The sequence below is a fragment of the Anomaloglossus baeobatrachus genome, chromosome 4 (assembly GCF_048569485.1).
Source record: "Anomaloglossus baeobatrachus isolate aAnoBae1 chromosome 4, aAnoBae1.hap1, whole genome shotgun sequence".
In the NCBI taxonomy this organism is placed as follows: Eukaryota; Metazoa; Chordata; class Amphibia; order Anura; family Aromobatidae; genus Anomaloglossus; species Anomaloglossus baeobatrachus.
In genome coordinates, this window is record NC_134356.1 from 369,827,572 (window position 1) to 369,850,558 (window position 22,987).

The 22,987-nt window shown below is 46.2% G+C and overlaps 1 protein-coding gene across 1 annotated transcript in view; it reads left to right on the forward strand.

The window, feature by feature from the left end:
- The window catches only part of NAMPT (nicotinamide phosphoribosyltransferase), an 88,428-nt gene extending 67,359 nt beyond the window's left edge, over positions 1-21,069 (forward strand). Inside the window, exons 7-11 of the mRNA XM_075345160.1 lie at positions 3,232-3,457; positions 3,601-3,720; positions 9,585-9,725; positions 9,817-9,951; positions 19,435-21,069. Coding sequence (XP_075201275.1) covers positions 3,232-3,457; positions 3,601-3,720; positions 9,585-9,725; positions 9,817-9,951; positions 19,435-19,548 — 736 coding nt within the window. The 3' untranslated portion in view covers positions 19,549-21,069. The remainder of the gene's footprint in view (positions 1-3,231; positions 3,458-3,600; positions 3,721-9,584; positions 9,726-9,816; positions 9,952-19,434) is intronic.
- Positions 21,070-22,987: the final 1,918 nt, after the last annotated feature.

Here is a 22,987-nt window from a genome sequence, read left to right on the forward strand (position 1 = left end):
GTCCCCTTAGGCTCAGCTCACATCAGCGGTATTTTGCTGCAAAACTGGATCCGTTACAAATGTGTTTCAGTTCAATTCATTTCCAATGGAATCGCGGCAAGATGCGGTCAAATGTGGTTGTGTGTGACGCACGCAACCGCATCTTGCCGCGATTCCATTGGAAATTAATTTAACTTAAACGCATTTGTAAAGGATCCGGTTTTGCCACAAAATACTGCTGATGTGAGCCTTAGCCTGTTGGGAGGAGTGCTCAATCAGAAAAAGAAGCAGTCAAAACCTCTAGCATTATACTACAAAAAACTGACTAGCACCTCTGAACAGGATAAAACAAGTGTGAACAGATGCAGGCTGCTATGACTGCTACTATACAAACAAAAGAATACAGCAGCACTCGGAGTGCTAAACTGTATGCAGACAGGGAATATATAAAATTTGAACTACAGTACTGCTATATAGAATATAATTACCAAAATTAAGATAATATATAGCAGTAATGTAGTTCAAATTTCACATATTCAATGTCTAGATACATTTTGGCGCATAGGTTGCTGCTGTATTCTTTTGTTTGCATAGTTGCAGTCATACTCAAATTCATCCTATTTTAAAACATCTTGGAAAACTAATACTTCTCAAAGAATTGAACTACAGATATGCACTTTATTTTTTTTTGTACATCAGGCATACCTATTTACCTGACTGATCACTGGTCTTCTAATTTGCTTGAAACTGCATAGTTAGTCCACCACCAGCTTCAGATGATATATCTAGTATTCAGACTGAGAGCGCACATAGTTCTTAGCTGACTGTCAGACTGGTGCCGTAGGCCAGTGACCCTTTGTAAGGAGCGCTGATTAGTGGTGTTACTTCAGTCTAACTATTATGAGTCTTTAAAAGTGATGAGTGAGCACTACTATGTTCGGGTGCTCCTTACTTGTACGCGTTTGATTTGTTTACTTGGTAGGAACTTTAGCATTTTGTGGGAAGATCTTCTGGAAAAATGCTCGTGTTCCCCATTGATTTAAATTGTACGCGTCAAGCCCATCCAACTGCTCGTTAGGAGTACAAAGCACCCAAACATGACAGTCTTTAACAATATTGATCTTTTCATATGTGTCCAACTGCCATTTTGGGCCCCCTAGGCTCCAGGATTAGTTGCGATAGAGTTCATATGATACAGCCACTGTGGCCGAGTGTGCTGTGATCTGTTATTTCTGGCTCGTACTCACAATAACCGAAGAAGTAATCACTGTGTGTTGGCGTTAAGGCCACGTCTCACTAAGCAACATCGCTAGCAACATCGCTGCTGAGGCACGACTTTTGTGACGCAACAGCGCTGTTGCTAGCAATGTTGCTGTGTGTGACATCCAGCAACAACCTGGCCCCTGCTGTGATGTCGCCGGTTGTTGCTGAATGTCCTGGACCATTTTTTAGTTGGTGCTCTCCCGCTGAGAAGCACACATCGCTGTGTGTGACATCGAGAGAGCAACAACTAAATGTGCAGTGAGCAGGAGCCAGCTTCTGCGGACGCTGGTAACCACGGTAAATATTGGGTAACAAAGAAGCCCTTTCTTGGTTACCCGATATTTACCTTTGTTACCAGCGTCCGTCGCTCTCACGCTGTCAGCGCTGGCTCCCTGCTCCCTGCTCTCTGCACACGTAGCTGGAGTACACATCGGGTAATTAACCCGATGTGTACTCTGGCTAGGAGTGCAGGGAGCCAGCGCTAAGCAGTGTGCGCTGGTAACCAAGGTAAATATCGGGTTGGTTACCCGATATTTACCTTAGTTACCAAGCGCAGCATTGCTTCCACGCATCGCTGGGGGCTGATCACTGGTTGCTGGTGAGAGCTGCCTGTTTGACAGTTCACCAGCAACCAGTGTAGCCACGCTCCAGCGATCCCTGCCAGGTCAGGTTGCTGGAGCGTCGCTTAAGGTCCAGTCACACTAAGCAACTTACCAGCGATCCCAACAACGATAGGGATCGCTGGTAAGTTGCTAGGAGGTTGCTGGTGAGCTGTCACACTGCGACGCTCCAGCGATCCCACCAGCAACCTGACCTGGCAGGGATCGCTGGAGCGTGGCTACACGAGTTGCTGGTGAGCTCACCAGCAACCAGTGACCAGCCCCCAGTCTCCTAGTTACAGCACACATCAGGTTAATTAACCCGATGTGTGCTGCAGCTAAATGTGCACAGAGCAGGGAGCAGCGCACACTGAGCGCTGGCTCCTTGCTCTCCTAGTTACAGCACACATCGGGTTAATTGCCTGATGTGTGCTGCAGCTAAATGTGCACAGAGCAGGGAGCAGCGCACACTGCTTAGTGCTGGCTCCTTGCTCTCCTAGTTACAGCACACATCGGGTTAATTACCTGATGTGTGCTGCAGCTACATGTGCACAGAGCAGGAGCCGGCAGCACAGGCAGTGAGAGCGGAGGAGGCTGGTATTAAAGGTAAATATCGGGTAACCAAGGACAGGGCTTCTTGGTTACCCGATGTTTACATTAGTTACCAGCCTCAGCAGAAGCTGGCTCCTGCTGCCTGCACATTTAGTTGTTGCTGTCTCGCTGTCACACACAGCGATCTGTGCTTCACAGCAGGACAGCAACTACTAAAAAATGGCCCAGGACATTCAGCAACAACCAACGACCTCACAGCAGGGGCCAGGTTGTTGCTGGATGTCACACACAGCGACATCACTAGCAACGTCACAAAAGTTGTTCGTTACCAGCGATGTTGCTAGCGATGTTGCTTAGTGTGACGGGGCCTTTAGTGTGACGATACCTTTATGTGAATGCTCTGACTAGTTTCAAGAATACATTTTCTGTGGTCTCATTATCATCAAAGGCAAGATTACAATGACCATTATCATGGCTTTACACAACTGATAAGGGATGATTCACCATTCAAAAGAGGTGGCCACAGTAGACCCTGCTTCCTTTCACAATGACCTTTTTCCTATGCTCATGAGATGGTTCAATACAAAAAAAATGGTTGAACTCCATTCATTGCTCCTAATGTACATGTTTTTCCTGAAATTGGAAGATAATTTAAAAATGCAAGTGTGAAAAATTGCAAGATTTTTACTTTTATTTTTAATACGGACTGTGATCTGAAAGGAAAAAAATAAATGTAAATATACATTTAAACAATAGGCAATATTCTTATGATAGTTTCCCTTTAGGTGTATTACTGCCCCCAATGTTCTTACATTTACATTGTATTCATATGTTACAGTACAATTACTGCCTGGGGAAAAGACCACGAGAAAGATGCTTTTAAACACATTGTCACACAGTTTTCTTCAGTACCAGTCTCTGTGGTGAGCGACAGCTATGATATTTACAATGCCTGCGAGCAAATTTGGGGAGAAGATTTACGGAGTTTAATAGAATCAAGGAGTCCGGATGCTCCTTTGATAATTCGACCAGACTCCGGGGATCCCCTAGATACAGTCTTAAAGGTAAGATTCAGCAAAAGTGGAATATATTTCACTCTTCTACATTTTTCATGTATAGTTTTTGTTTTTATATCATTTTGATATTGTGGCGTTATTTTCTATATTTTTTAATTTTGTTCTTTAAAGCTGCAATATTTGATTTTTAGGTGCTAGAGATTTTAGGGAAGAAATTTCCTCTGGAAGAAAATTCAAGAGGTTACAAAGTTTTACCACCTTATATACGTGTGATACAAGGCGATGGCGTGGATATAAATACTCTGCAAGAAGTAAGGGCCGTATTACAAATTTTCCACCAATGCGTTAACAAAATGCTGTGTTTCTGGCTTTATGTAAAGGGATTATTCTTGGGTGGGGGTTTTAACAAAAAAAGTGACATTTTCAGCACTTTATATTTTAAGAAATAAAAAATAATAAAGCCAATTTCAAAAAGATCACCTCAATATGCACATAGAGTATAGCCCAATAAGATTTGTTATAATGGCAGACCAATTAATATTATCAAGCTACCATTCACTTCAATGGTATTAAATATAATATTACAATATGGTTTAGGTTAGGGGTTCAGCTGGGAGGGGGTCGAGGGGACATTTGAGTGGGCCCTTAACGAGGTAGCTGTGATCACAGCTACGGTGGCGCAGACCAATCATAAGTATAGGGGAACCTGAGCAGATGACTATTTTGTTACTGAAAATAAATCTGTACACAAAAACAGACACTGATATTACCTCCATATGGTGACCAAATAGTTAGATACTAGTCCTGCAAAATGTGAGATTACAGTACAGTTATAGATGGTGACTTAATGTTGATGTTTTTTGTGATGAAGTAATTCACTTCTCCCATCTTTTCCATCTGGCCCAGACCGACACAACAACTTCTCCAGCTGCAACTCTTCTGCAGAGATTACAACAAATATACATTTGACTTCTCCCATTTCCGGCACCATCCCCATCTATTCTGAATCTGCACAAACTCCTCATCCTGCTGACACCCCAATGCTGGCCGTATGGTACAAAAACAGTGCTCCTCTTACTGCCCCATTTGGCAATGCCCACCACTGTACCTTTTACTTAGCAAAATAACTCTCGTGTCCTCTATAGAGTAAAATTACCCCTTTAAAAATATTAATGCCCTGTGCAAGTTGTGTTAGAAAACAGTAACCACATTTTTGCCCCTAAAAAAATTACATTCCTCGTGCACTTTTAGAATATCACAATACTCTGAGTGCCCCTATAATAATACTTCCTAAGTGTCTAATATTTAAGTGTCTCCCTGAATACCCGCATGTACAGCTCCCATGTACATATTATGATGGGCCAACAGCTTCCCCCCCCCCACAACACCATATTGTGACACCCCCCCCCCCCACAGTAGCCCACACACTGTGGAGCCCTCAGCATTAGCTTCTGCATCGTATGTCTCCCGCACTGTAGGAAGGTCCCTAAGTAGACCCCCCCACACTGTAGAATGGCCCAACAATTTGATGGTCCTATTCTATATAAAGGCTCCCACAGTGCGGGATGACCCTTACATTATCGCCAACATTTCTTTGTCGCTCCATTGGAAGACCCAGACAATTGGGTGTATAGCTTCTGCCTCCGGAGGCCACACAAAGTATTACACTTTAAAAGTGTAACCCCTCCCCTCTGCCTATACACCCTCCCGTGCATCACGGGCTCCTCAGTTTTATGCTTTGTGGGCCTTCCAGGAAGTCAGGCGGATTCTGCAGTGGGTGGAAGCCACAGCCTCCACGATCTCCGCAGTTTACATCCCGGGCGTAGAAAACTGGGAAGCAGATTTCCTCAGTCGTCAGGGCATGGACGCGGGGGAATGGTCTCTTCACCCAGACGTGTTTCGAGAGATCTGTTGCCGCTGGGGAACGCCGGACGTCGAACTCATGGCGTCACGACACAACAACAAGGTCCCGGCCTTCATGGCACGGTCTCAGGATCACAGAGCTCTGGCGGCGGACGCATTAGTTCAGGATTGGTCGCAGTTTCCACTGCCTTATGTATTTCCTCCTCTGGCGATGCTGCCCAGAGTGTTACGCAAGATCAGGTCCGACTGTCGTCGCGCCATTCTCGTCGCTCCAGATTGGCCGAGGCGATCGTGGTACCCGGATCTGTGGCATCTCACGGTGGGTCAACCGTGGGCGCTTCCAGACCGCCCAGACTTGCTGTCACAAGGGCCGTTTTTCCATCTGAATTCTGTGGCCCTCAACCTGACTGTGTGGCCATTGAGTCCTGGCTCCTAGCGTCTTCAGGATTGTCTCAGGATGTCATTGCCACTATGAGACAGGCCAGGAAACCAACGTCTGCCAAGATCTATTACAGATCTTGTCGGATCTTCTTATCCTGGTGCTCTGATAATGGGTTTACTCCCTGGCCGTTTGCCTTACCCACTTTTCTTTCATTCCTTCAATCCGGAATGGACAAGGGTTTGTCACTCTGCTCTCTCAAGGGACAAGTATCGGCGCTCTCCGTATTTTTTCAAAAGCGCCTGGCCAGGCTTCCGCAGGTCCGCACGTTCCTGCAGGGAGTTTGCCACATAATCCCACCTTACAAGCGTCCGCTGGAACCCTGGGACCTTAACAGGGTGCTAACGGCTCTTCAGAAACCACCTTTCGAGCCGCTGCGGGAGGTTTCTTTATCACGTCTTTCGCAGAAGGTGGCATTTCTAGTGGCAGTTACATCACTCCGAAGAGTGTCGGAGCTTGCAGCGCTGTCATGCAAAGCCCCCTTCCTGGTTTTTCACCAGGATAAGGTGGTTCTGCGTCCTGTCCCGGAATTTCTCCCTAAGGTGGTATCCCCTTTTCATCTCAATCAGGATATCTCCTTACCTTCATTTTGCCCTAATCGAATTCACCAATGTGAAAAGGATTTGCACTCATTAGATCTAGTGAGGGCACTCCGGTTCTACGTGTCTCGCACGGCACCCCTGCGCCGTTCAGATGCGCTCTTTGTCCTTGTCGCTGGCCAGCGTAAGGGTTCGCAGGCTTCCAAGTCAACCTTGGCTCGGTGGATCAAGGAACCGATTCTTGAAGCCTACCGTTCTTCTGGGCTTCCGATTCCTTCAGGGCTGAAAGCCCATTCTACCAGAGCCGTGGGTGCGTCCTGGGCATTGCGGCACCGGGCTACGGCTCAGCAGGTGTGTCAGGCAGCTACCTGGTCTAGTCTGCACACTTTCACGAAACACGATCAGGTGCATACCTATGCTTCGGCAGATGCCAGTCTAGGTAGGCGAGTCCTTCAGGCGGCGGTTGCCCACCTGTAAGAGGGGGCCGTTTTCGGCTCTTTTTATCGAGGTATTCTTTACCCACCCAGGGACTGCTTTTGGACGTCCCAATTGTCTGGGTCTCCCAATGGAGCGACAAAGAAGGGAATTTTGTTTACTTACCGTAAATTCCTTTTCTTCTAGCTCCTATTGGGAGACCCAGCACCCGCCCCTGTTCCCTTCGGGCTGGTTGTTCTTTTGTGTACACATGTTGTTCATGTTGAATTGTTCTTTTGGTTCATGGTTTCAGTTCTCCGAACATCCTTCGGATTGAATTTACCTTAGACCAATTTATAAGTTTCCTCCTTCCTGCTTTTGCACCAAAACTGAGGAGCCCGTGATGCACGGGAGGGTGTATAGGCAGAGGGGAGGGGTTACACTTTTAAAGTGTAATACTTTGTGTGGCCTCCGGAGGCAGAAGCTATACACCCAATTGTCTGGGTCTCCCAATAGGAGCTAGAAGAAAAGGAATTTACGGTAAGTAAACAAAATTCCCTTCTTTTTGTACTTTATAAGTTGCCATCACAGTAGTTCCTACAATCTATGAGGACACTCCCACAGTAGCTCCCTCACTGTATGAAGATCCCCCATACTTTGATGCCCCCACAGTCAAACTACACTTTTCAATTTAAAATAGAAAAACATCATATTCTTGCCTAATCCAGGATCCTGAGAGTGGGTAGACTAATGTGATTGCATTGCGCCGGCTCGCACACAGTAAGTCAGAGTCCCAGCACGGCAAGATGTCAGTGTCTGGACTCTGACGTCCTGTGCTGGTGCCTCAGCCAGTGCATCACTCTGCCACTCTACAGATTGCAGTCTAGTGATGAGTGAGCACTACCATGCTCAGGTGCACTGTACTCTTAAAGAGTACCGTATTTTTCGGACTATAAGACGCACCGGACCAAAAGACGCACCCTGGTTTTAGAGGAGGAAAATGGGAAAATAATTTTTTAAGAAAAAAATGTGGTCATGACATATTGTTATGGGGTGAGGATCTGCTGCTGACACTGTTATGGGGGTAATCTCCCCAAATTCTTTAACTCAGGTACCCCATACTGGTAATTATCTTCCTGCCTTATGTGTGTATATATATATATATATATATATATATATATGTATGTATGTATGTATGTATGTATGTATGTATGTATGTATGTATGTATGTATGTATGTATGTATGTATGTACGTACATAACGTACATACATACATACATACATACATACATACATACATACATATATATATATATATATATATATATATATATATATATATATATATACATACACACATACACACATACACACATACACACATACACACATACACACATACACACATACACACATACACACATACACACACACACACACATATTATTATATATATATAATATATTTTTGTCCCTCATCCTGGTATAGACCACTTCCTGCTATATACTGCCATCCTGGTATAGACCACTTCCTGCTATATATTGCCATCCTGATATGTGCTCCCATCCTCCTACATACCCAATCCTGGCATATGGCCGCATTCTGCTGTATACACCATCTTAGTGTATGGCCGCATCTTGCTATATACCCCATTCTGGCGTATGGCCGCATCCTGCTATATACCCCATCTTGGTGTATGGCCGCATCCTGCTATGTGCCCCCATCCTGCTATATACCCCCATCCTGCTATATGCCGTCATCCTGCATTATACCCCCACCCTGCTATATACTCCCATCCTGCTCAAAATATATTCCCATCCTGGTATATGCAATCATCCTGCTATATACTCCTATCCTGCTATATGGCCGTATCCTGTGGCACACAAAAAAACTGAACGTTTATACTCCTCTTTCCTCGCTCCACGTAGCATCGCTCCTCCTCCCGTCTGTGCCAGCAGCAGCCCTGCTTTCCTGTGTGGAGCCCGCCACGTTCCCTGCAGCATCGCGATGTCCTCCTGTCTGTGCCGGACGCGGCTGTGTGTGGACACGTGCGCACAGCGATGACGTCATCCCGGGGAGCACCGCTAGTCTCGACACAGCCACGGTCGGCAGACAGGAGGAGATCGCGGTGCTGCAGGGATCGTTGTCGGTGAGTATACTGATTCACTGCAACCCACGCTGATGATGGGTGGGGGGCAGTGAATACAGACGCACATGATCATTCCAGCCTGTAGTTGCCAGGGATGATCATGCGGGCCGGCTGTTTACTATGCGCGCATCACCCCGCCCACCTGTCAGCGCCGGCTTCAGCGCTGAGATGGGTGGGAGGATGGGCGTGCATATGAAATGAGCGGGCCCACGTGGTCACGACAGGCTGCTGCACCCAACTCATGCCCCCGATGACCCGCTCCACCGCAGCACCCTCATTCCCCGCAGCCCTACATTCAGAATATAAGGCGCACCCCCACTTTCCCCCCCAACGTTTGGGCGAAAAAAAGTGTGTCTTATAGTCAGAAAAATACAGTAGTTTGAAGCTTGGACGAGCTCATCTCTTGTACTGAGTATAATGGAAGTCAATGAGGAATGCTAGCATTTTTCCTGAAAAATGCTAGCTTTCCTCATTAACTTCTATTATACTCTTAAGAGTAGTTGGAAGATCAGATGGACTCTACTTGTGTACAGAGTACTGAGCATAGCCGTGCTCGCTCATCACTACTGCAGTCTTAAAGATATAAGCGGTCTACAAAGCAGAGCATAAGTCTCCCTGCTCTACCGCAGAGCTTAACTATATTGGCGAACGCAATATATGTATAGATATTTATTAAATAAATATATATATATATATATATATATATATATATATAATATAAATTTTATTTGCTGACCTAATTATTTTATTTAATATTGATGTAATTTTCAGATTGTAGAGGGAATGAAGAAACATAAATGGAGTATTGAGAATATTGCGTTTGGATCTGGAGGGGCTCTCCTACAGAAACTTACCCGAGACCTATTAAACTGCTCGTTTAAATGCAGCTATGTGGTGACAAATGGCCTTGGGGTATGCAAACAAACATATTATCGGACCAGCTAAGCTAGTTTCACTTTTTATTTTTTTCTGTATCTAAACCTATGTATACTATACTTTGCAGGTAAATGTGTTTAAAGATCCTGTGGCTGATCCAAATAAAAGATCAAAGAAAGGGCGACTGTCTCTTCACAGAACTCCCTCAAATGAGTTTGTGACCCTTGAAGAAGGCAAAGGTGATCTGGAGGAATATGGACCAGTAAGTGAAGCAACAATTTATATCCTACATAGATGTACAGATTGCTTCTTAAAGGGAACCTGTCAGCAGAAATTTTGCTCTAAACCTAAAAGTTTCCCCTTCTGCAGTTCCTGTGCTGCATTCTAGAAAGGTTCCTATAGTTTTTGTGCCCACTTTTAGACCAAATTAAATTCTTTTTATAAAGTTGTACCTTTTGGTATGCAAATCTTCTAAATTATCCATGGGGGCGGGCTGTCTGGTGTTCGTTACTGACCCTCCTGCCGATTTACGCCGTCCCCCAACGCTCCATTTCATACCTCAAGACGCTGCCCAGTGCGCCCGTGGTCCCGCGCATGCGCCGTGCGACTGTACCGGGACTGTGCACTGTGTGACCACTGGTGATGTGTTGCGCAGGCATGAGATTATGGGCGGCGCTGTGATTGTCATCAGCAAGTGCCCGCCCATAATCTCGTTCCCGCCCTTTTTTCTCTGCCTCCAGCGTTCTGCGCAAGCGCTGGCCAGATGACCCGACGTCGCCTCTCGTAACCGGTGGTGTCCTGCTCCGCTCCTCCCATCTATTTCCTGCTCCAGGGCAAGATGGGAAAGAGGTGACGTTGGGTCATCTGGCCAGCGCTTGCGCAGAACGCTGGAGGCAGAGGGGAAAGCGCGGGCACAAGATTACGGGCGGGCACCGCCCATAATCTCGTGCCTGCGCAACACGTCACCAGCGGTCACACTGTGCACACAGTGCACAGTCCAGGTACAGTCGCACGGCGCATGCGCGGGAAAACGGGCGCACTGGGCGGCGTCTTGAGGTATGAAATGGAGAGTTTGGGGACAGTGTAAATCGTCAGGAGGGACAGTAACGGACACCAGACAGCCCGCCCCCATGGACAATTTAGAAGATTTGAATACCAAAAGGTACAACTTTATAAAGTACTTAATTTGGTCTAAAAGGGGGCACAAAAACTATAGAGACCTTGCTAGAATGCAGCCCAGCTGCTGCAGAAGGGAAACTTTTAGGTTTAAAGCAAAATTTCTTTGTCGCTCCATTGGGAGACCCAGACAATTGGGTGTATAGCTTCTGCCTCCGGAGGCCACACAAAGTATTACACTTTAAAAAGTGTAACCCCTCCCCTCTGCCTATACACCCTCCCGTGCCTCACGGGCTCCTAAGTTTTATGCTTTGTGTTGAAGGAGGCACACATTCACGCAACCTCCACATTTTAGTCAGCAGCAGCTGCTGATTGTATCGGATGGACGAAAAGAGGGCCCCTGGGCCCCCGGCATGCTCCCTTCTCACCCCACTAAGTCGGCGGTGCTGTTAAGGTTGAGGTACCCATTGCGGGTACAGAGGCTGGAGCCACATGCCGTTTTCCTTCCCCATCCCTTAGAGGCTCTGGGAGAAGTGGGATCCTCACCGGTCATCCATGCACTGGAACTGGGCTCCCTCCGCAGCCCCTGTGGGAATCTGCCGGACAGGAGACTTGATATCATCAGGGACAGGCCCTGCATCCAAAAGGTACTCTGTGTCCCCTTGGGGACGGCGCATGGAGCGCTCGTGTCACAGACGCTGCAGCCGGCTGTTTTTTTATGACGACCGGGACTACCGCGCCGACCGCGCCTGTTTGCCGGCCGCGGTATTAAATTTAGTCCCCGGCTTCATGCGGCCTAGTACCATAACTCCCGCCCCCGGTCCTGCCAGTCAGGGGTAAGGGCGGGACGGTCGACCTGACGTCGACAGTGAGGGCTGGAGCATACTTTAGGTGTCCTCCTCCCCCCTCACTGATCACTCTGGGGCACCAGATTCCCGCACTTTATTAGTCGCCGCCCACGGCTCCCTCCTCCCCTGAGAGCTCCGGCAGCCATTTTTACAATCATTCTGCCGGTGGAGGATTTCAGGAACGAGCTCTGCAGCTCTGGGAGGCCCAAGGCAGGGAATCTGGTGGACACACAACCGCTTTGGGCGGTCGGTAAGCCACACCGGTCACCCGGTGCTGGTCCCCCTAGGGTGCCGAAGTGTGTGTGTGTGTGTGTGTATATATATATATATATATATATATATATATGTGTGTATATATATATATATATATATATATATATATATATATGTGTGTATATATATATATATATATATATATATATATATATATATATATATATATATATATATATATATATATATATATATATATATATATATATATATATATATATATATATATATATATATATATATATATATCTCTGTATACATTTTCTCTGTTCGGCCGCATTGTTTTGCTTTTGGCTATATACCCTCAGTGATCACTCTCCTAGGAGACAGCAGCATGTCGTTCACAAGGAGCAAGGGTGCCAAGACACAGGGTTATTTTGCAACCTGTACCTCTTGTGCGGCTATGTTACCTGCAGGTTCCACCTACCCTCACTGTGAGCAATGCTCGGCCCCTGTAGCACTCGCTCAGCTGGAGCCTCGGGCGCTGGTGGGACCCTCGGCTCAGGCAGAACCGCCGGCTCCCCCTGTCCAGGTGGCAAGGACAGAGTTTGCAGTTTTGGCTGAGAAACTCTGAGTCGCTTTCACAATCCATGGCTCAGTCTATGGATAAATGGTCTGCTAAGATACTAGAAGCCTTGCAGTCCAGATCGGTCCTTACACAGGCCCCGGGCACTGTGGGATCATCGCCCCCAGGCCCCTCTCGGTCTGCGCTGCAGCGTGCTCCCGGGGTGGCCCCTAGGTCTCACGTGGAGGACTCCGGCACAGACCACAGTCCCAGACCGGCTAAGCGGGCTCGCTGGGAATCTTCCCCGACTTCCTCACGCTGCTCGGGGTCTCAGCTTGAGGACTCTCTGGAGGATGAGGCAGATGTCGCTACTCAGGGCTCTGACCCTGACGTTGCTCTCAATCTTGATACACCTGAAGGGGACGCCATAGTAAATGACAACTTATAGCGTCCATCAACCAGGTGCTAGATCTTTCTCCCCCAACTCCACCTATAGAGGAGTCGGCTTCGCAGCAGGAGAAACACCAGTTTAGGTTTCCCAAACGTACACGGAGTGCGTTTTTCGATCACTCTAACTTCAGAGATGCTGTCCAGAAGCACAGAGCATTTCCGGACAAGCGCTTTACTAAGCGCCTTATTGACACACGTTACCCCTTCCCCTCTGACGTTGTTAAGGGTTGGGCTCAATGTCCCAAGGTGGATCCTCCAGTCTCTAGACTGGCGGCTAGATCTGTAGTATCAGTGGCAGATGGCTCATCGCTCAAGGATGCCACTGACAGGCAGATAGAGCTCCTGATGAAATCCATCTATGAAGCCACAGGCGCGTCTTTTGCCCCGGCCTTTGCAGCAGTGTGGGCACTCCAAGCTATCTCAGCTTGTCTGTCTGAGATTAATGCGGTCACACGTACCTCTGCTCCGCAAGTTGCGTCTTTGACGTCTCAGGCGTCGGTATTTTCATCCTACGCCATGAATGCCGTCCTGGACTCTGCTAGCCGTACAGCGGTAGCGTCCGCCAATTCGGTGGCAGTCCGCAGGGCCATGTGGCTACGCGAATGGAAGGCAGACTCGGCTTCCAAGAAGTTCTTAACCGGTTTGCCGTTTTCTGGCGACTGATTGTTTGGCAAGCGATTGGATGAAATTATTAAGCAATCCAAGGGAAAGGACTCGTCCTTACCCCAGTCCAAACCAAACAGACCTCAGCAACGGAAAATTCAATCGAGGTTTTGGTCCTTTCGGCCCTCAACCAGAGCCCAATCCTCCTCGTCCAACAGGCCACAGAAGAGCCAGAGGAACTCTTATGCATGGCGGTCTAAGTCACGTCCGCCAAAGACCGCCGGAGGCACTGTCTCCAAAGCGGCCTCCTCATGACTTTCGGCCTCCCCAAACCTCATCCTCGGTCGGTGGCAGGCTCTCCCGCTTTTGCGACGCCTGGTGGCCACATGTCCAAGACCGATGGGTGAGAGACATTCTGTCTCACGGTTACAGGATAGAGTTCAGCTCTCGTCCTCCGACTCGTTTCTTCAGAACATCTCCGCTCCCCGAGCGAGCCGATGCACTTTTTCAGGTGGTGAACACTCTGAAGACAGAAGGAGTCGTGATCCCCGTCCCCCTTCAGGAATGTGGTCGCGGGTTTTACTCCAATTTGTTCGTGGTGCCAAAAAAGGACGGATCATTCAGTCCCGTTCTGGACCTCAAACTGCTCAACAGACACGTGAGAACCAGACGGTTTCGGATGGAATCTCTCCGCTCAGTCATCGCTTCGATGTCCCAAGGAGACTTCCTAGCATCAATCGACATCAGGGATGCTTATCTCCATGTGCCGATCGCACCAGAGCATCAACGCTTCCTGCGTTTCGCCATCGGGGACGAACACCTTCAGTTTGTGGCACTGCCTTTCGGCCTGGCGACAGCCCCACGGGTCTTCACCAAGGTCATGGCATCCGTTGTGGCGGTCCTACACTCTCAGGGCCACTCGGTGATCCCTTACTTAGACTTTCTCCTAGTCAAGGCACCCTCCCGGGTGGCATGTCAACACAGCCTGACCGTCGCTCTGGAGACTCTCCAGAGGTTCGGGTGGATCATCAATTTTCCAAAGTCAAAATTGACACCGACCCAATCACTGACTTACCTCGGGATGGAGTTTCATACTCTCTCAGCGATAGTCAAGCTACCGCTGGACAAACAGCGTTCGCTGCAGACAGGGGTGCACTCTCTTCTTCGGGGCCAGTCTCACCCCTTGAGGCGCCTCATGTACTTCCTGGGGAAGATGGTGGCAGCAATGGAAGCAGTCCCCTTTGCGCAGTTTCATCTGCGTCCACTCCAATGGGACATTCTCCGCAAATGGGACAGGAGGTCGACGTCCCTAGACAGGAACGTCTCTCTTTCCCTGGCAGCCAAAACCTCTCTTCAGTGGTGGCTTCTTCCCACTTCTCTGTCGAAGGGAAAATCCTTCCTACCCCCATCCTGGGCTGTGGTCACGACGGACGCGAGTCTGTCAGGGTGGGGAGCGGTTTTTCTCCACCACAGGGCTCAGGGAACCTGGACTCCGACAGAGTCCTCCCTTCAGATCAATGTTCTGGAGATAAGGGCAGTGTATCTAGCCCTAAAGGCGTTCCGTCGGTGGCTGGAGGGCAGGCAGATCCGCATACAGTCGGACAACGCCACGGCGGTCGCGTAAATCAACCACCAGGGCGCCACGCGCAGCCGTCAAGCCTTCCAGGAAGTTCGGCGGATTCTGCTGTGGGCGGAGGCCACAGCCTCCACCATCTCCGCAGTTCACATCCCGGGCGTAGAAAACTGGGAAGCAGACTTCCTCAGTCGCCAGGGCATGGACGCAGGGGAATGGTCTCTTCACCCGGACGTGTTTCGAGAGATCTGTTGCCGCTGGGGAACGCCGGACGTCGATCTCATGGCGTCTCGGCACAACAACAAAGTCCCGGAATTCATGGCACGGTCTCAAGATCACAGAGCTCTGGCGGCGGACGCATTAGTTCAGGATTGGTCGCAGTTTCGACTTCCCTATGTTTTTCCTCCTCTGGCGATGCTGCCCAGAGTGTTACGCAAGATCAGGTCCGACTGTCGTCGCGCCATCCTCGTCGCTCCAGACTGGCCGAGGAGGTCGTGGTACCCGGATCTGTGGCACCTCACGGTGGGTCAACCGTGGGCAATCCCAGACCGTCCAGACTTGCTGTCTCAAGGGCCATTTTTCCATCTGAATTCTGCGGCCCTCAACCTGACTGTGTGGCCATTGAGTCCTGGCTCCTAGCGTCCTCAGGATTATCTCAAGATGTCATTGCCACTATGAGACAGGCCAGGAAACCAACGTCCGCCAAGATCTATCACAGGGCTTGGAGGATCTTCTTATCCTGGTGCTCTGATAAGGGTTTTACCCCCTGGCCGTTTGCCTTACCCACGTTTCTTTCCTTCCTTCAGTCCGGAATGGACAAGGGTTTGTCTCTTGGCTCTCTCAAAGGACAAGTATCGGCGCTTTCCGTGTTTTTTCAAAAGCGTCTAGCCAGGCTTCCGCAGGTCCGCACATTCCTGCAGGGAGTTTGCCACATAGTCCCACCATACAATCGGCCGCTGGAACCCTGGGATCTTAACAGGGTCCTAAGGGCTCTTCAGAAACCACCTTTCGAGCCGCTGCGGGATGTTTCTTTATCACGTCTTTCGCAGAAGGTGGCTTTTCTAGTGGCAGTTACATCGCTCCGTAGAGTGTCGGAGCTAGCAGCGTTGTCATGCAAAGCCCCCTTCCTGGTTTTTCACCAGGATAAGGTGGTTCTGTGTCCGGTCCCGGAATTTCTCCCTAAGGTGGTATCCCCTTTTCATCTCAATCAGGATATCTCCTTACCTTCAATTTGCCCCCATCCAGTTCACCAATGTGAAAAGGATTTGCACTTGTTAGATCTAGTGAAAGCTCTCCGGAATTTACGGTAAGTAAACAAAATTCCCTTCTTCTGCTTACAGGTTCCCTTTAACTCTTTCAATGAAATATAAAAAATATGCCTCTGCGTTCAGATAGTCTGAGCTATCAAACAAAATTAAGCTGATCAGTAAACATTTAAAAATTGAAAAAAGATTAAAAAAAAAAAAAAGTTGCATTACCAGAAAATGTAAAGAAAAAATAAATACGTTAAAACAATTGATCAAAACCTTGTATATACCACAAAATTGTATAAAAAAAAATAAAGCTGGTCATGCAAAAAAAACTACTTTTATGGAAATAAAAAAAATGTTTATATGATAAGAGGACGGATTTGTTTAGCTTAGAAAAAAGACGTCTCAGAGATCTTGTATGTATGTACAAAGGACTGGCACATGACTTATTCCTTCCAAAGACAATACTAAGGACCAGTCGCTGTGAGTGGGAGAAAGGGAATTCCGGCAGCTAAATAGGAAAGGGTTCTTTACAGTTAGAGCAGTCAGACTGTGGAATGCCCTACCACAAGAGGTAGTAATGGCAGATACTAGAACAGCTTTTAAAAAAGGGCTGGATTATTTCCTCAGTACACACAACATTGTTGGATATAAATGATTTAGTGACAAATGTAGAACTGGTGGAGGAAGGTTGAACTAGATGGACCTTGGTCTTTTTTCAACCTATGTAACTATGTTTTGGGGGGTTTCTTCCCACCACCATTTTCCCGCACTTGTTCAATAAAAAAAAAAATCCTTACTCTATATGTTAAAACAAATGGCATTACTCAAAACTGTAGCATGTCCTGCAAAAAAAACAAAACACTCCTAGGTCTTGTCAGTGCAAAAAAAAGTTATAGCTATTTGACACTGGAGAGGAAAAAACAAAAAAAAAGTCTAAAGAGGGAAGGAAGTAAAGGATAGTGGTTTATTTATGTATGTATCTGCCCAGCTGCCTTTTGCCTTTTTTTTCAGGTCGTGGCTCAGGGCTGATATTTGCCATAGAGTAGAGTAAAAAAAAAAAAAAACAACTTGTAATTTGAGGCAGACTGGCTGCTAAGAAGGCACTACCTGATGCTACTTTTAGGTAGTGTAATCTTTGGCCATCAATAACTCAACTCTTTCCTCTTTTGCTACCATTGTAGCACTGAGCTAAACAGTCTTGACTGCTGTCACCCACCTCTGTCTGGACTAACAGTCTATTTTTTTGGTTTACCTATTTATTTTTTTTTATTGTTTGTGGGCGACCATATTTGAGGCACACATTTCTTTCTTGAATTATCTGTCTTGATAGTCACATATTACACTGCTCCACATCAGTTTGTCTGACAAGATAACATGATTTCTATGAATTTTGGTGTGCTGAATCCAAAAATCACATCTGTTCTCTCCAGTCACGTCCATTTTGCCGCAAAACGCTATTTAGTAAGGAACGTTTACAATTATGTTAAAATTATTACTGTATTATATAGGTACGCTGAATACACAAAGTAATACTGAATATGCAATCAGTATAACCGGAAGACTGCTTAATAATCAGTTAAAAACTGCTGATGTCGGAATTTCATAGCTGTGTAAGCAGCATAAAAACCGATGGCAGCATTCTATCCTTCAAGAGGCTTACAAGTCACAGCAAATTTAACTATTTAAAAAGGTTTTTGTTGAATGTCAGCCAACACTGGAACAGTTTCGTGGATGGTGACAGAATGATCCTGAATTCACAACACCAAACTGTTAAAGGGAACCTGTCATCAGAAATTTAGCTTGAAACCTAAAAGTTCCCCCCTCTGCAGCTCCTGGGCTGCATTCTAGCAAGGTTTCTATACTTTTTGTGGCCCCTTTTAAACCAAATTAAATACTTTTATAAACGTGTACCTTTTGCTATGCAAATTTTGTAAATTATCCATGGGGGCGGGCTGCCTGGTGTCCTTTACTGTCCTCCTGCCGTTTTACGCCGCCCCAACGCTGAATTTCATACCTCAGGACGCCGCCCCTGGGCGCCCGAGGTCCCGCTCATGCACTTTGGGACTGTGCAGTGTGTGCACGTGTGACCGCTGGTGATGTTTTGTGCAGGCACGAGGTTATGGACGGCGCTGTGATTGTCCTCAGCAAGTGCCGTCCATAACCTCGTGATCGCACTTTCCCCTCTTCCTCCAGCGTTCTGCGCAAGCGCTCGCTGGCCAGATGACCCGACGTCACCTCTTTCCCATCTTGCCCTGCTGCAGGGTAAGATGGGAGGGAGGTGAAGTCGGGTCATCTGGCCAGCGTGCGCTTGCGCAGAACGCTGGAGGCAGTGGGGACAGCGCGTCCACGAGATTATGGGCGGGCACTTGCGATGCAATCAGAGCGCCGCCCATAACTCGTGCCTGTGACACACGTCACCAGGGATTCTGGCGTGGGCGGCACCTCGGGCGCAGTGGGCGGTGTCCTGATGTACGAAATGGAGCGTGGGAGGACGACGTCAGTCTGCAGGAGGGACAGCAACGGACACCAGAGAGCCCGCCCCCATGGATGATTTACAAGATTTTCATACCAAAAGGTACAAGTTTATAAAGTATTTAATTTGGTTTAAAAGGGGGCACAAAAAGTACAGGAACCTTGCTAGAATGCAGCCCAGGAGCTGCAGAGGGGGGAACTTTTAGGTTTCAAGCTAAATTTCTGATGACAGGTTCTCTTTAACTATTCCAGAAAGAAATTCTCCTTAACAATTAAAATATACAGATCTATTGATCTCTTGGTTAGACTGTAGACATTTTTGGTATGAAACAAATTATATTACGCGCTATCGATCTTCAGAATTTCTTATTACCCCCTGATATTCGACTTATTTGACTTTAACACATTTAATCAAGCATTTCTCAGTTGTGAAAAAATTGACATATTGCATTTTTTTTTTTTTTAATTCCGATCTGAAATCTTCACCTGTTATTTGGGTAAAATCAGCAAAAATATTTAGTTCAGCAGACTTTTTTTTTATTTTCAAATGTTTGGGATACAATGAAGGAGTTTTTATTTGCTTGTACTCTTTATAAAAGTTTTGACCAGAGATTTCACTTGCAATGCTGCGTTTTTTCTTTTTTTCTTTTAGGATCTTCTCCGCACAGTGTTTAAGAATGGCAAGATAATTGCATGTTATTCATTTGATGACATAAGGAGCAACGCTGGACTAAAGAACAGAGAACTTGAAGAAGAGATTCATTAGATGCAATCCTATGTATATCATTTTGTATGTAAATCTTAGATAATTTTCACTGTACAAACCTGTGTGTCAATTTTACCTTTCTGTTGCCATTTTGTTTTTTTCTTTTTTATATGCCGTTTGTCAATACTTTTATCTGATTACTTTCTCCCTCGGCCAATATCTTCCGAGGGCCAGAAACAAAACCCTTTCCTCCAGATAATCACACCCTTCTCCTTAGTTTTGTACAGCAGAAAACTGTAAAATATATTTAATCTTGCTTTGTTCCCGGTCTGTGCTTGTATATTACTTAATTTACGAGCACAAATTTACAAAGCCAGTCTTTTTGTATTATTTTTTTTTTTTTGTTTGTCTTTGTTTTTTTTAGTTTATTTTTGATTTAAGAGTCAAATTCTTTATATGTCTCGATCATCTCATTTAGATATATTTTATATACACTCAAGTAATGAAATTGTACCAGGCTATAAGATCACTTTTTATTTGCCTTATATAGCTAGCACTAATCTTTGTGTCTTAAGAACGAAAACATCGGCCTTCGTGTGGTATCTGTGATTACATTCTGTAGATGGTGTGATACTAAAACACACTTGCTTCATATATACTGTACTAGTATATTGTACCCGTTCTCCAATGTGTATACTGCCATACTGCACGCCAATCCAACATGATTCTGCAAGTTTAGTGTCCTAATAATCATTGACTTGAGAAATTCTTGTAAAGCTTTATAATCACTCATCTGCATAACAGGCAATCATACCAGAAAAGCCAAAGACTAATTGTCAATACGCTTGTCATGTCCAGTCATAATAAATCTCCCAGAATGTTATCCAATTTTTCATTCAACCTTTGGACTAGTTTTATTGCTGGCCGCAGACTTATTTGTATTTCACAGGAACTAGAACCATCAATTAAGCTATTTCCTGGACTGTTAGGCTACTTTCACACTTGCGTTGAACGGTATCCGTTGCATTGCGTTGTGTAACGGATGCAACGGATGTGTTGCATATAGTGACACAACGGATGCAACGGATGCTGCAAAACAACGCAATTCGTTTTGATTTTTTTTTTTTTTTTTTTTCCCGGTTTTACCAGCGGCAGACTATAGTGAACGATCAGCTGATCGTTCCCTGCAGCCGGCCGCTGGGTGATCAGCTGATTGCTCCCAGTAGCCGGCCGCCGGGTGATCAGCTGATCGCTCCCGCCCGCCGGGTGATCAGCTGATCGCTCCCGGCTGCCGGGTGATCAGCTGATCGCTCCCTGCAGCCGGCTGCCGGGTGATCAGCTGATCGCTCCCGGCCGCCGGGTGATCAGCTGATCGCTCCCTGCAGCCGGCCGCCGGGTGATCAGCTGATCGGTGTCACTTGCCGGCGCCCGGGCATGCTGGTGGCCGGTCATTCAGCTGAGCGCTGTGACTTGCCGGCGGCCGGGCATGCTGGTGGCCGGTCATTCAGCTGAGCGCTGTCGCTTGCCGACGGCCGGGCGCTCAGCTGAACGTTCGGCCACCGCGAGCCAAAATAAAGTTTGATTTTAAAAAAAAAAAAAAAAAAAAAAAAGAGCATGCGCAGTGAAATCCAGAGGATTCCGCTGCTCAAAATAACGTTACATGCTGCGTTCCTCCCGCTGGGCGGAAGCAACGGAGCGTCGCCCAGCGGAAGCAACGCAGCTCCTTTTGGTACAATCCGTCAACCATACAAGTCTATGGGAAACAGCGGAATCCGTTAACGGATTCCGCTGTTTCCCAAAAGGGCGGATTGTAACGGAAGGAAAATAACGCAAGTGTGAAAGTACCCTAATTCTCAAAACGTTACCTATTCCCAGTTTAGCTGATTACCAAAACAAAAAATTCCTAAAACTTACAAATTCATTGAAAATATTTTAAAACACAATTGGTGAATGTTTTTAAAGTATTTTCAATAAATTTATAAGTTTTAGGAATTTTTTGTTTTGTTAATCAACTTTTTGGATTCCTCCCATATTGTTAACTCTTAGCTACCTTTTCCCAGTTAGGGTGGATTCGGTTTGCCATATGGTCCATGAAGGCTCCCAATTAGTGATGACCGAATACTACTATGCTCGGTACTCTTAACGAGCAGTGGGGCACTTGGGTGGGCTTGACTCGTGCACAGAGTATAATGGAAGTCAATGAGGAACTTTACTATTTTTCCCGAAGATCTTTGTAAAAATGCTCGAGTTCCCTATTGACTTCTATTGTACCTGGTACACAAGTCTAGCCCGCCGAGCATCCAACTGCTTGTTACGAGTACCGAGCATAGTAGTGTTCGCTTATCACTACTCACATTGAACATGTCAAATGTATCCTTTGGCCCCAATTCCCCAGTGGATGCCAAGAGTGTACTTTTGGAGACTTTTTTTTTTTTTCTCAACCGTATAAAGTAATGCAGTCCTTCAGTCTTTATTCCTCTGACAGTCACTGTGTGAAAACACCCATGGAAATATAAATACTACATGCACTGAATACTTCCTATTACTGTGAGGCTTGAGTAACTTGTATATTAAAACACATCAGTTCAGTCTGGTATATTGTGTTCTCCATTTAACTGCATAATGCAGATGGCCATGTTTTCAAGTACATACGATGGCATGGGCAAAGTGTTTCTTTACAACATTCTGTTCCTTTTTGGTAGGGTGTAAGTAATTCATAAAGTTTCTGTATAAAATCGTTCATTGTGTGACGCTTTCACTTAATTATGTAGTTACTATTGTTGCTATATCATGGGCTATGTTCACATGTTGCTTTTTTTTATTTTTTTCCAGCTTTTTTTTTTTTTTTCTGCATCAAAACCTGATCCCTTGGCTGTAAAGCTTAGAAAAAAGTTTTGCTGCCTCTTTTGCGCAGATTGTGTGTCATATTGTCTACAATACATCAATACATATTTAGGAATAAGTTCGTTTTATACACCAAAAATGCGGGAAAAACACAGGTGTGGTGGCTTTTTGTTTGTTTTTTTGCAGCATCCTTCCACTTCCTCATTGCTTCCTATGGTGAAAAAAGCTCTAAAAACCTAAAAGACTAAACGTGCTGCAGATTTTATTACAAACAGTAGTTTTCCAATTGTCGGGGGGGGGGGGGGGGTTAGACATAGTAGTTGTGCACATGAGATTTCTGAAGTCTCATAGCTTTTGCTGGTACTGTAAATAGCAGCTTTAAGGCCCTCTGCACACAGTGCAGTTTTTGATGCAGTTTGTTGCCTTAAGGTGCATGTCTTTTGCTTCCCCCAGAAAAGTCTGCAAATTCAGGAAAGCTGCGTGCACTTTGCTTCTTTTTTTCCCTTGCAGTTTTGTTGCAGAAAAAAGAAGCACCTTGTCACTTCTTTCAGCAAAAAAACTCATGGGTACAAACACCGAAAATGCGTAAAAATGCAGAGGTTTTGTTTTGGGGGATTTTTACGCGTTTTTTTTTTTTTTGTTTTTTTTGTTTTGT